This window comes from Marmota flaviventris, chromosome 5 (genome assembly GCF_047511675.1).
Source record: "Marmota flaviventris isolate mMarFla1 chromosome 5, mMarFla1.hap1, whole genome shotgun sequence".
In the NCBI taxonomy this organism is placed as follows: Eukaryota; Metazoa; Chordata; class Mammalia; order Rodentia; family Sciuridae; genus Marmota; species Marmota flaviventris.
The window spans coordinates 45,453,837-45,469,190 of NC_092502.1; the positions used below are offsets into that span (position 1 = coordinate 45,453,837).

At 34.3% G+C, this 15,354-nt stretch overlaps 1 protein-coding gene across 2 annotated transcripts in view; it reads right to left on the reverse strand.

Moving 5' to 3' along the window:
* Positions 1-6,527: 6,527 nt before the first annotated feature.
* The window catches only part of Fem1c (fem-1 homolog C), a 34,400-nt gene continuing 25,573 nt past the window's right edge, over positions 6,528-15,354 (reverse strand). For both annotated transcript variants that reach the window (XM_027941097.2, XM_071612198.1), the window contains exon 3: positions 6,528-11,200. In XM_027941097.2, the coding sequence (XP_027796898.1) occupies positions 9,891-11,200 (1,310 nt within the window). In that variant the 3' untranslated portion in view covers positions 6,528-9,890. The remainder of the gene's footprint in view (positions 11,201-15,354) is intronic.

Consider the following 15,354-nt stretch of genomic DNA (forward strand, 5'->3'; position numbering starts at 1 on the left):
CATTTTCACCTGTGACAATGGGAAGACTAGACTACAAAGGCTAGAGAATAAAAAGAAAAAAAATCCCTTTCAAGCCAAATTTCTCCTTTCTGGGGAGTAAGTAGGTAGGGAGTTAATTTTTATGTATCAGTTTGAAGATTTTTTTAAAAAGGTTTTAAAAAATATTTTGGTGTTGTAGATGGACACAACACCTTTATTTTATTTACTTATTTTTATGTGATGCTGAAGATTGAACCCAGTGCCTCACACGTGCTAGGCAAGTACTCTTCCACTGAGCTACAACCCCGACCCACAAGATTTTTTTTAAAAAATAGTACTTATAGTGGCTTAAAAGAATTAGTAAAAGATTAAAACTGTTAAGATTCATTTTTCATCCCCCACTCATCTTTATTCTTCAGCCAAGTTCATGTCTTAATAATAATGATAATACATTCTTTGAAATTTCTGACTACAAAGAATAGATCTTGTTACCAAACCTAGTAGACTGTGACTGATTTTCAATCATGGTGAGCACAATTTCTGAATGCACAGCATGGGCCAATTTTAATGAGTTCAGAATAAAATTTTTTAAAAAAGTCAATTGCAAACACATAAAGAATATCTGATGATTTTATCCAAGAAAAAAAATACACACTGCCAAATAAAAATTTTGAGCACAATAGTGATGTCAAAAAATGAAAAAAACTCAGTCAATAGACTGCCTTTTTCCCATTTTGATAAAAAGATGAGAAAGTCAGCCCTAATGATGTGAAATATGGTGGTGGTTGATTTTTAAAGTGGACAGTGAAAGGAACTTTAATTCAAGACCTATCTCAATTCTTATTAAACCAAACAATCAGAAAATCTTCTGCCTTTCGTAATATAGTTTAAAATCAATTTGGTTTACCTCCCCCAAAATACTACTCTCTTGAATGACAGGATTGTATTACTCATCGTTACATCCCTAACTCACTGGATAGTGCTTAGTGGTAAATAAATTGTTGAATGTGCAACTGACAGGATAAATTCCCCAAAACATTTCTCTTATTTTAATTTTTTTTCTTTGTAGTTGTAGATAGACAGCATGTGTTTGTTTTATTTGTTTATTTTTATATGGTGCTAAGGATCAAACACAGTGCCTCACAAGAGCCAGATAAGCACTTTGCCACTGAGCTACAGCCCCAGCCCAGGTTGTAGACTCTTTCCCCTATACCTTTACAACATTTGTAAACCAGAGGAGGTTAAGTTCCGACAGTCTGATCCCAAAATATTCTTTCCTGTCATGTCTTATGTAAAACATGTAGTTAGGACCTAATATAAAGCCAATGCCTTCAATACAGAGCACTATGAGATGTTAGAAAAGTATCTTATTTTGACTTTCAGCATAAAGTAAGATGCTTCATTATTTAAACATAGGAGTAATTTCTTTTTAATAAACACACTTAAAAGATAATTAAAAGACTCTTAACTAATATCACTTCCTCCTATTCCTGATGATGCTTAAATGTATTATTTTTAAAGCCTTATTCAAAATGCCAAAAAGACAAATATCATCAGTTGATATAATTTATCAGTGATCACTTTGAAATTAAAAAAAAAAAAACTAGAAAATCAACAAAAGCAATGAAAAGATACTAGTTAGATTTTTTTGAACAATCAGCCAAAATTGATTGATTTTTAAAGACAGGTCAAAGAATACAGTTCGAAGGGACAACGGGTTTCTACCCGCACTGTCTTTAAGATTTCTACCTGAACTATCTTTAATACATTTCCTTCTTTTGATAAAGGTAACAACTGGTAATCAGAATTTTATATCACCTGGGGTCACTTGATTTGATGTCAATTTAAAATTGTCATTAAAAAAGGTTTGTTGGGGGCTGGGGATGTGGCTCAAGCAGTAGCGCGCTCGCCTGGCATGTGTGCGGCCCGGGTTCGATCCTCAGCACCACATACAAAAATGTTGTCCACCGAAAACTAAAAAAAAAAAAACATATATATATATAAAAATTCTCTCTCTTTCTCTCTCTCTCTCTCTCTCTTAAAAAAAAAGGTTTGTTGGGGGAAGTTTTTATTGATGCTGCTTTAACTTTGTAATGTGTTTTGACTGGGTAATGTAAGATTGGAGACATAAACAATATACACTGTACTTTAATAAGCACATCTGATACAGGTATGGTAGGTTAGCAATTTTCAAGTTACTTTATATTTGTACCAGGGCTAGAAAAAAAATAAGTAAGCAAATTATAGATAATAGGAAGAAAAATAAGTTACAAAGAAAGGGAAAAGCTAGAATGAATCCTATGGTACTGGATTAGGAGTTGGAGATATCAGTATGAGCTCACATTTCAAATACATATAGAATATACCAAAGTCATTATAGATGTGTATATACATGTTAATACACATTAATATATTTCCCAGCTCTGTTCATTGAGATCTAGAAGCAACCTAATAGCACAAGTACATCTAATGCCCAAATCTTAAGTTCTGAATACTGTTCTCCAAAGAAAGAAACAGGGATCTTTGGAGAAATTACTGTTTCTGGAGTTGGGAAGGAGAAAATACAAGATAAATCTGGAGAACTTTTTTATGTGGGGGGTGGAGGAGTGGTGCTGGATTTGAAACCAAGGCCTCACTCATGCAATCTGCCACTGAGCTCCCATCTTGGAGCATCTTATGGTTCCAGCAAGTAAGCAAGGATAAGGAGGAGGAAAAAAAAGAGCCTGGGGGCAACCCTGATGGTTAAGCCTGGAACAATTTGAGCAACAAAACAAATAATTATAGTATTGGGTTTTAAAATAAAATAAAACTCCATGGGTTTATATTTAAAAATTGATTGAGTAAATAAGGGAGAAGGGACAACCCTCCTTTACATTAGAATTCCAAATATGTGTAGATAGCCCCCTCTCCAGTGGAGCTTAAGTCTTCTCGTCATGTATGTTTGGACTTGTTTCCAAAGAACAAAATATGGAAAGGGAAAATAGTTTTACAATAGAAAAATCTGGCAGATACCATTTTAACCAAGTGTTAGAGGTTAACATCACCAATCATAAGTCACATTGGTCTTATGTACACACTGATATATTCAGAAGGGCACCACACCTCTGTGACATTCTTCCCCAGTATAATCACAGGAAAAATATCCATTAATCTGAATTGAGAGATGTTCTACAAAATATTTATAGGTTATAATTTAAAATGTCAAGATCTAGAAAAACAAGGAAAGAATGAGAAACTGTTAGATTAAGAAGACATGATGACTAAATGAAGTGCAGTGTGTTAGAGTGGGTCTAGGAACAGAAACAAGATGTTTGTGGGAAAACTGGCAAAATCTAAAAAAAAAAATCCTAGTTAGTGTCATCCTGATGCAAACAAGTTAGTTTTGACGAACCTGTAATGTTTATAGAAGGTGTTAGCATTAGTGGAAGCTGAAAGCAGGGCATAGTAACTCTGTACTAACTTTGAAGCTTTTCTATAAATCTATAGTTAACCCAACTTTTTAAAAAGCTTCTGCAATCCTTACTAATTTGTATATTTTATCTGTAAGATAAAACATTTCTTAATCCATATACTAAAACTTATCAATGATGCAGAAAGAGAACTAAATATTATAAAATATCAGCTTATTAAAGATTACAAATCAGAAAAGCTTAAATGTATAAGCTCTATAGCTAAAAACTTTCACAATTTCTTTAAAAATTGCATTTAGATGAATAGAGGATATATATATAGAGAGAGGATATCCTAATATCAGCTAATGAGAAGATGAATAGCAAGGAATTGTTGCCTATAGGCAAAGAATGTGAGCTTATTGATCGTTTGTGTGTATAAGAAAGATTTCCTTGAAAGGCCATGGCAAATACCTTTAATTTTCCCTCAACATAAATTGGTTCTTTCTTAACTCTTTTCAGAATTTACCAAATTTTAGCTACCACATACTACTTTAAGATTTTCTATGTCTTTAAAGAACTGAAGCTATAAAATGATATAGGGCTGGGGGAGGCAACACATACCTGAACATTAACTGTGTGTAACTGAGAACTGAGATAGGTGGTTTTTGGTTTTTCTTCTTTTCCAGTTTTCTGTAATGGAGGGTTCTATAACCATCCTGTGGCACAGTGCAGATATTCAGGGTTCCTGGTTGAATTAATACTTAACTGGTATCACTTTTGTTGAAGAAGCAAGGTAAGGATGGCTTCCAGAGGCCTCCACCCAACATCTTCACTGCTGCCATTCAGGAACTGGCCCTGTGGAATGCTACCCAGGACTCTGGGCACAAGAGGTGACAAATGGAGCTGATGATGCTTAGATGTCTGGTGACAAAGGAACTTCTGCCTTCCCTGTGTCAAACAGTTCAAACGGGTAGGGACCATCTGTGAAACAATGGCGAGAGTACACGAAGACTTGAGGTCAAAGTTCTCCCTGCAGTGCCCTAGTGACTACAACTACAAACACACCCACTGCCAAATTCTTCATACCCTGCTACCATCCCAATATGTCCACTGGTAGCATCTACTTGGACATACTAAAGGACAAGTGGTCTGCCCCATATGACATTAGGACCATCCCACTATCCAAAATGGACAGCACATTGCATACACATGCTGCTACACTCTGGATACACACAGGGCCTTTAAATACTGTAAGAAAACTAAAATGTTTCCTGACCCACCTTGTCCAGCTTTTCTTCCGGTATTTTCATTTTTTTTCTTAGATGGTTCTTTCTCTGGTTTCTGTGCCTTAGGCTAGGATGTCTTATTTTTCTTTTTAAAATTTTATTTTGAGACAGGGTCTGGTTGAGTTGTTCAGGCTGGCCCTGAACTTGTAATCCTCCTGCCTCAATCTTCTGAGTAGCTGGGATTGCAGACCTGAGCCCACTATGCCAAACTTGTTACTTTTATTTTGCTTCTATTTGTCTCCCATGCTGAGCCCTTGTGAAAAATAAATTGACTACATTTGGCTTAAAAAAAAAAAAAAATCAATCAGGGTGTCAAGTTTTAGGACAGACATGTATAATCACCAGTATTCTTTATAATCTACAGTCTGTAAGACAATTATAAAGATGCAAGGATTTAAAAATAAATGCCAATTCTAGAAACAATTGTAGTTATGCAAACAAGAGAAGAAGCCTGCATTAAGAAATTCATTTGGTCTTTAGAGGGAAAAAAAGTAAATATTAAATTAGCTCTAATATGTCTAAAATAAATCAAGAACTTCACCAAAAATGATCACAGGGATGTTTTATAATTTTTCTATAATAGTCTGAATCATCTTTCCATTTTTAGTTTTGGCAGTGATAATGCCAAATACTTTAAACCACTCTACTCCTGAACTTACACTGAAGAATATACTGATTAACACTCTAACTGCACTAATGAAACTACCACTCATTCTTCTTTAATGGAATGTATGTCTTAATTATGCTTCTTTTTGCTTCCCCCATGCCCCCCAGTACTAGGGACTGAACCTAGGGCCTTGAGCATGCTAGGCAAGCCTTCTATTACTGAGCTGCAGCCCCAGCAATTACAGTTCTTTTACAAGCTTAAGTTTTCAATTTTTTAAAGACAGGGAAATTTACTTTTTAACTTTTGGAATCAAACATAAATGAAGCATATTAGGAAAATCAGCTAAGCTGGCAAAATTATATAAAGCTGTAATTTCATGAAAAAATCCTATTTAAGAGTCTTTGCAATAAACATATAAGGTAACATGGTACCCAGGAACCAACTATTTCACTTAACTCTCAAAGCTACAAAGTTCTTGACAAAGACCATTGTATCTAATAGTATAGACCTGAAAATATGAAATACAATCTCTCAGAGAAATTAAAAGTATCTAGAGAGCACAGTAAGACTTTTTCTTATTCAGATCCTTAAAAATATAACATTTGTATTTGCCTTAAATATTTAAATATTTGTACTGCTGGTAGAGACAACCATAGACTAATGTTTAAAAAGGCCCTGTCAAAAGGATCCATGAATGAGATACATTAATTATTCAAAAGAGAAAATCCTGTTAACACTGGATTTCAATTCATGATTAAAATTTAGAAATAATGGCCAACACATGTTCTGGATCAATTAAAACTTTTTATATCAGGTAACTTAAGACATAAGGAAAAGACAAAGACTACTTGGAATTTATGATTTAAGTGATAGATATAAACATATAATATTTACCTTATAGTATCTATATTACTATATATACTTCTGATACTTCGTACCAAAACTATTTTTAAAAAAAGAAGAGGTAAAAGCAATTCTCCTCCTACACATTTCACAACAAAAGACTTGTTATCTTTATGGTCTTTCCTGGAAAACATTAGAACAAACTGAAGAAAAGCCATCTTTTTTACATAGAAGTATTAATAATACATGCTTTTTCTTAAATTCTAACTGGTCATAAATTACTAAATAAGTTTTTTTTTTTTTTTAAAGGAGTCCAGGATAAAATAAAAAAGAAAAAAAAAAAAGAGTCCATGAGCCCATAACCATATATTTTAAAATAACAACCATTAAGTATTAAAAGTTAAAAAGAATACACTTAAATTTGGTGCAAATTTAATTTTATTAGACCTTACAATGAATGTTGTGGCATATTGTTTTCCACTATGTGACAATTTATTGGCTGGCACCTGAATACAGTACTTCTTCTGAAAAATACACAATGGGAACTGACAAAAGAGAGAGAAACTAGTTGTTTAGTAATACAATGAGGGTGGGGAAAAAAAGAAAAATAGAAAAAGATGACCAATTTAGTTTCCTTAGTATCTAATTTTATAGTTCCAAGCAATAATGCTGTTGTTACAATGTACAGAATACGGTATTATCTCATACAGCTCCCACAATTCTGAGAAAATTAATTACAAGCATTACTATACCTGTAAATTCAGTCTAGGGTTTTTTCTGGGCAATATGGCATTAAAGAGCTACTTTTTCAAATATCACATAGGTAATTTCCCCAAGTCACAGTAAATGGAGGTTTCTAAAATATTACAAATTAAGGTAGCCACTTTATAAGTGAGCAATCACCTAACTTCAAAATCATAAGGGCACCAAATTATCTTTGTTGATTTAGACTTAAACTTGTCAGATTTAGGGACAAGAAAAATGACTATTTTAAAATCTATAATCTATTTGTCTTCAGAAAGTAGACTGGTATCTGAGTAAAATGACCTTTTATAGAAATTATCAAAACAGTGGAACATCTAAAATTCAAAAGCCCCAACAGGGTATTTTTTTGTAGAAATTTAATCAAATTCAAACATTAACTCAAGCCAACACCATCATACTACAGTTTTATTTTGGCTCAAATGAGTACAATTAGTTCACTAAACATTTATTCATCTGCTCTTAAAATTTAAGAATTTTATTTTATTCAGTCTTACAATTTTAAGAATACTTTCAGATGAAGGCCTTAACAGTATCTGAGGTCACACTTATGAACCAACTTCCTCTAAAATAAAATCATGGACAATTGTGATCTATTAAACTGATTTTTCAGAGCTCCCAATGGCATTTGTAGAGAGGGAGAATTGTACCCTAATTGAAATAAGACATTACAGTTATCAAGACTGAAGACTAGTTCTAAGTTACCTATTTTTAGTGGTGGAAAAAATGATATTTTAAGAAATCCTTATTTTATACTGGAGTTGCACGATTCAATTTCACCTGTAAAACAACATTAGATGTGCCTAGCTCAAAGAATGTGTAAAACCCACTCCCTTACCCCTGCCAAAAAAGGAGGGGAAAATATTAAATCACTTTAAAAAATCCAATTGTCATCTTTTACCTCCAAACTGAGATCAATTAATATAGAGTCACTATACTTGCAAAGTTTTCCTTTTTTTAAAAAAAAAGTAGCTCATGAATATATCTTATATTACAAAGTTAGAGGCAGATGATTTAAAAATATTAATGTCTGATATTTCTAGAACATTTAAATCATAAATTATTCTTAATATATGTGGCAGTTGAAATATTTCATCAAATTTGCCCAGAGTAGTAAGAGATAGTAAAATCTCTTCATCAAAAAGTTGGAGAGTGGCCATTGATCAAATTGAGCTAATGATCAAATGAGCTAATCATTTTCCAATGGTGAAATTAAATTTACAACCTAGTAAAATAGGAAGGATATCTTTTTAAAAATCAAACCTCAATTATTTAGCCAAAAAGTCTAATGTTCTTTTATTTATTAACTACTCTTCATTACAAGTTTCTACTGAATTAAGATGAAGATTAATCTAATGTAACTGTGTGCATGATGACTCTTTAAATAGCATTGCATCAACCTTCAGAATAAAATGTCAACCCCAAAATCCAAGTGGGTGATCCAGCTCATTTAAACTCACAGGTAAACTGAATTTTTCTCAAATCAATAAGGAGCTTTTTATTCAGAAAAATTTCATTAAGACATTTTCAGGGCAAATATGCCACCATAAATTTTATTCTGAATAACAATAAAGTGCTGAATGAAAATTACCTGAATCTTTTTTAGTAGTTTTCACTTATCTTTTCTTAAAAGAGCCCTTTCTGTGGCATTAGCAAATCTGTGAAAGAAAAGAGGGAAGGAGGAAGAGAGGGAGAGAGGGAGAGAAGGTGAGGGAGAGAGGAAGAGAGAAGAGGGAAGGGCTAACTTTAAGTAAGGAACAGGAAGCACTGCAACCTTTTGTGTTTAAGTGGGGTGACAAATAACTGAGACCAAAGTAATTCATGCAAGTTATCTTGAAAGGTATACATAAGCTTGAAGAAAGAAAGAACACTGTTACTGACCTTTGATACTACGGCAGTAAATTGCATAAAATACCTTAATTATCCTAGATGCCTAGATCTGGCTTGGCAAGCATCATGCCACCGACATGCTTTAGCTCTTTTTTTGTAACAAAACGTGATTTGCAGTTCGATGACTGAATATCTCAATGTGACTTATTAAGCTGTGTGATAAACTTTGAGGTTAAATTTAAGCAAATTTTCTACACCTAATCACACCATCAGCACAAGCAGGACAACGCTGGAGCAGCATGAAAGGTGGGTCACTTTGGAGTCTTCCTTTTACTGCATGATATATTAAGATGACAGACCTAAATTTCAACTGGGTTAATGAGTTAGAATAGATTTGTTTCCCAAATTTAGCACACAAAAATTTCTGTGGATTAGAGAAAGAAACCTCAGATGTGAAGAAAAAAAAAACCAAAAACGCTTGAGCTCAGATAGCAAACCTGCAGCTCTAAAAACTGTCATGCTACAAGAGTACTTTCATAAAATGAACTTTGTAACAAACTTAAGAAAACTGTGTTTTGAGTTGAAGTTGACCAACTGCTGCATAGAAAATACACTAACATACAACAGTCAAGTTTAAGCCGGTGCATAGAGAAGATAAAGCACTTATGGTAACTGCAAATGGTAACAAGTCCATAAGGTTTGTACTTTGTACTACCTAGCATGGGTCCAGAAGGGGGAAAAATTTTGTATTAGAAATGGTTAAGAAAAAATAAAATAAATAAAGTGGAAACAGGAGAGAAGCTTGGAGGAGAGAAGAAAGAAGCAGGAAAGAGACCTTCAATTGTATAAAATTCACAAACCAGTAAAGTATAAAGACACCACTGAAAAACAGTTAACTCTGTCCCAAACAAGCAACAGCAAACAAAACCAGAATGGATAAGCCTTTGGTGGACAACTTTAGAAATTTGAATATGACATTACAATTTCTCAGTAATTCACAAATAATATATGGTATATTTATATTAAATACTGGGAAACCAATCCTGTAAATCTGATGCTTACAATGCGTTAGCCGATGAGAGCACAATGATATTAAGCTAAATGAATGCTGGTGTTATCACAACAGTGCTCATTTATGAAACAACTGTTAACCAATTCGTGCTTTAACAGTGCTTAAATACAGTCAAATTATCATCTATGAAGAGAAACAAAGGTCTCTAGCTTTTCTGGAATATGCCCTTTATAATATATTCTATGATTCACGATGACACGAGCAGCCAGACATTGCAATGTGGTATGATTTATGGGCTGGATCAAATTTTTAGCTATTTCCTTCTCATCCAGCAAGTCACTGGCAGTTTGTTTGTGCAAGTTTGTGGCATCAAAATGTGCACCTGATTTAATAAGGAGATTCATGATGTCTGGATGGTTGTTCAAAGCAGCGATATGTAGGGGGCTGTTGTCATCGGAGTCTCTGACATTCACATCAGCACCACATTCTATCAGTATCGCAGTAACTTGCAGAGATGGAAATTTACAAACAGGGTATCGCCCTACACATGTAGTATTCTTGTCCACAGCCAGATGAAGAGGGCTGAAGTTATTCTTTCCTCTTGGATGCAGCTTAAGAAACCTGTAGATAGTCTGCTTTTTGAAATGGTCCTGTTCTAGAGTACAAGGAACTTTCTCTAACAAGCAAATTAAGTGCAAAATGATGGAAAGAGCCTTATTTAATTGCAATGGGTCAGCTGGACATTGAGTTTGTTTGATAGCTCGCTCTATTTCAAGGACGCTTTTGCACAGTATGCCCATAAGATCATCAAATGTGACAGTAGTACCCAACAGGCCTTTAGCCCTATCCTGTAGCATAAAGGAGAATAGTTCTGCAAAAGATAATAAGCTGCTAGCGGTCATGGGGCTTAAGGGGTCCAAATTGTTCTGTTGCATATCCAAAGCATACTTCCATAGGTTGATGCATCGTTTGAAATTTCCAGAGTCTGCATAGACAGCACCTCTATATCTAATATAGTAAGAGGTATCAGGATGAGAAGGACCAAGAATACGTTCTCTAATTAATAGTGCCTGCATTCTCATTTCATCAGGATCAGCAATAAGACCTTCTAGCTCCTCTGTACTATTTACCTCCTTGGCATAATCATAAGCCATTATTAGTGTCTGCGGTACTGGTTTACTAATTATATTAGTCCTATCACTGTACCTCATGTTCATTGCCTTTTTCCAGTATTTCAAAGCCCCCAGGAGATCTCTTTTTTTGTCTACAAATGTAGCTCCGAGAAGCTCTAGAGCATTGATACGTTCTGTCTTGCTGGTCTGTGCATGGTGTGTCAGAAAATCCACAATATTTGTGTGACCAGTCACACTTGCTGAGAGAAGGGGAGTCATTCCATAACCATCTTTTTCCATCTTTGCACAATACATAAGAAGCATCTTCATGATGTCCAAACTTCCAGATTCTGCACAATCATGCAACGCAGTATTACCTTAAAGAGAGGAAAATAAAAAGTAATATAATTTGAGAGAAAAGAATATAAAGTAATACAAATATGTACTTTAGAATCTAAAGAAAAGCAGACAACTCCAAGCCACCCTTAACTAGGTGATATTTTAATTACAAAGAAAAAAACAATTTGTTCAGTACCTAAAATTAATATATGATACACAGCAGGAGCTGAATAAAATATTTGTTAAACTTACTGAATAAATAACATGACCAAATTAGGTAAGGAAAGATATCTAAAGTCACCAGATAAAAGAATTAATATAACGCCTCTTGGTATTTTTCATTAGTGTTTTAAGTGAATATTCTATGACTAAAAACAGATGAAATAAAATTAACTAGCTATTCAGTTTTGCTGACAGTCATTTAACTTTCTGGATCAGCTTCCCCATTTCTTAAGGAGAAACCTAGTATTTTAATATCTAAGATTTTTGCGTTTGATTCTAATGGAGGTCAGAAATTGTCAAGTAAGCTTCAGCTATTTTAGCCAAAACTTATGGTTACAAAGTACTTTCCCTAAAAACCTCCCATAAGAAAAACAAATCCACTAAAATCTGAAAAATACGTGGGTAGTTCAATATGAACTTTAAAAGGAGACATCTGAAGTGTCCTTTCGTAATGAAATATTTCCCATTGTAATTTAATTTTTTTAAACATTCTTTTTAGTTGTACTAAATGTTCTAACACTGTCCTGTTCTTCCCACACATGAATTAAAACTGACAACAGGCACTGGAACATTAGAAAAAGCCTGTATGAAGTATATTAGGACATAAATATCAGGTATTTTAGCTATGTAATTTTTTTTTTAGTTGTAGATGGACACAATATCTTTATTTTATTCATTTTTATGTGGTTCTGAGGATTGAACCCAGTGCCTCACACATCTAGGCAAGTTCTCTATCACTGAACTACAACTGCAGGCCCCTAGCTATGTAAGTTTAAAGATAAGTATTTACTAATTATCAAGAGAAATTATCATGCAGATCTTTGATATTCACATACAATGTTTGCAGAACATTTCAACAGTGAGTCATCTGGGGCATGTCTATAGAAAAAGAGTTAATTAACAGCATGCTGAGACTGCCATCCTCAGAAAGACCTACTTGCAAGGTTGACCCTTGGCTGGCATTTGGGAATTTTTAACAGTTCTCTGAATTGATATAATCCCCAACCCCAAAGGATAAGGTAGCTCGCTGTGCCCCCTGCACCCACAATGCATGTCAAAAACCTGGTTTCTTTCTACAGTCTAAAATTTTAGGTGTTAAAGCAAAGGGTACCTACCTACATAAGCAGTCTCACAGTAAAAGCCATAGAACTAAATGTCACGAAATTTCCCTGGGCAGTTTATTTTCACTGCTAGGGAGGAATGTGCTCTGTGTGCCTCTTCATAAAAGGGAGAAAGCATAAAAAAAGGCTGCACACATATTTTTCTAGACCTCAGTTGCATCTTTTCCCCTGATGATCAAGTTCTGTATCCTTATTACATTATTGTAATAAATCTTAGCCATGAGTACAATTGTATGGTAAATCACCCTAAACATAGGGGTGGCTTTTGGGACCTCTGACATAGCCATGTGGCAGGAAGTTGTTTAAGCCTAAATACTTCAAATAACAAACCTACTTTATCACTAAAATTAGAGGAAAAAAAGTTATTATTCATTAGGACTTATATGCTTGTCCTGTTTTGTCTTCCATGATATCTGTAAGGACAACATAATTATTCCAGAGGTTAATTCTGACTCAAAATTTCAATGATCAACAATGAAATTATGTCTGAAAATATTTTTTTGTTGGGGGGCGGGATATACCAGGGATTGAACCCAGGGGCACTCAACCACTGAGCCACATTCCCAGCCCTTTTTTGTATTTTATTTAGAGACAGGGTCTCACTGAGTTGCTTAGCACCTCACTGTTGCTGAAGCTGGCTTTGAACTCAAAATCCTCCTGCCTCAGCCTCCCAAGCTGCTGGGATTTCAGGCATGCACCACCACACCCAGCTGAAAAAATGTTTTAATAATGTGTAAGGTGACCAAGCACTGAGAGTGCCTAGAATTTCTGACTACTGATGTTCATTTGTTTAAAATAATTTCTATCAAACACATTTATTAGACCAAATATATTTTAAAAACTATTTTGTTTTATGTAAACTATTTTGAATTGAGAATTACAACTATTTCCATTCCCCCCCCCCCAAGACATAGGCAATAAGAAATAAAAAGAAATCTCAGTAGGAAGAGAGGACCTAGACGGCATTCTTCTCTATTCAGAATAATATAAAATCAAAATAATAATGCAGCAAAAGGCAGTTTTTAAATTAACTAAATTTCTACATTTCTTGAAATAATACAGCCTATATTTTTGGAATAATAATACAGTCTAATATTTTGAAAACTACTTCATATAGAAGGCAGGGGTGAGGAGGTACTTTGGCACCTAGTAATCGTAGGGATAACATAACCACACACCCATTAAGAACTAGGAAAGATGAAGGAGCTCTTGCAGTGCAACTGGTTAACAATTTATAAGAACTAGGAAGGATGAAAAATGTATTTTTAAAAATTTGCTTGAGCTGGGTATGGTGGCTCATGCTGGTAATCCACCAGTTTGGGAGGCTGAGGCAGGAGGATGTCAAATTCAAGGCCAGCCTCAACTCAATGAGACCCTGTCTCAAAATAAAAAATTAAAGGGGATGGTATTGTGGCTCAGTGGTTAAGCATCCCTGGGTTCAATCTCTAGTACAATTTTTTTTTTTCATAGCATTTATGAGACAACAAGGGGGCAAAATCTAGAAGTGAGAAAACTAGAGGGATTTAGGATAGCTTTCCACAATGGCCTCTACCAATTCTGGAAGAGACATCTGAAAACTGAGCAGAACTTTCAATAGCCTTACAAGGTCTAAAGGCAAAAACTTGAGTCTACAGTCTACCAAAAAAGGAACTCTAAAAATTCCTCATACTTTGGGTTACCTCAAAAGTATCAAGGTACCAAAGGCTGGTACCTTAGGGAGTTAAGGTAAATTACAAATAGGCAAGCCATCATAGGAACTCAAACAGAATTTAATAACAATCCAGGATGAGTAGTATATGTAATCAAAAGCTATAAGCAAATGTAAATACTATTTAAGGAAGATATTATAGTGCTAGGACTCAATTTTTTTCTTTTCTTTTTTTTTTGGGTGGTGCTCAGGATTGAAGCCAGGGCCTTGTGCATGCAAGGCAAGCACTCTACCAACTGAGCTATATCCCCAGCCCCCTAGAGCTCAATTTTTTATGTTGATGATATGTAACCAATGGTATACCCAATCAAAAAATAATGGACATAAAACAAACAACCAAAACACAAAAACTAAAGATAAATAAAGACCTGAGAGCTAAATCTATCATGACATTCAATTAATGTAGTTATATACACAAATTTAAAAGCAATTATGCTTAGCATATTAAGAGATTTTTTAAAAATTGAGAATTCAACAGAAAACTGGAAATTACAGAAAATAACCAAATGAACATTCTAAAAGTGAAAAACTCAGTGGGTGGCTTTTAAAGTAGGTAACACACAGCTGAATAGAGAATTAGTACACTAAAATATAGGCCCAATGAAATATACAGAAATAAAGCAAGGATGGAAAAGCAGGAGACTCTAAGAGACAGGGAACAATGCCAGAAGCATTAACATACATAAAACCAGAATTTGAGAGAAAGGAAATGAGCCAAAAACAATGTTTAAGGAGATAAAGTTGGAGACATTTCTGAAGCTGATGAAAGGTTATACTATAAATTTAATAAGTTTTACAAACACCAAAAAGGATAAATAAAAAGAAAACTACATTGAAGCAAAGCACAGCAGAAGTGCTGAAAACTAAGGTGAAAGAAAATCTTAAAACTAGACAAAGGGTAGAAATTGCCTGCAAAAGAACAATTTGACAGCAAAGTTCTCACTAGGTACAACAGAAGCCAGGAGACATGGAACCCGTACTTAAAGCCACTAAAGAAAAGTAAACTGCTAACTTAGAATTCTATACCCACATCATGAATAAATGTGAAATAAAACACCATTTTAGATTAGAAAGAAAAACCCAAAACTAAAATATTTATTACTAGCAGACCTAAATATCATGGGAGTACTCTTTAGACAGA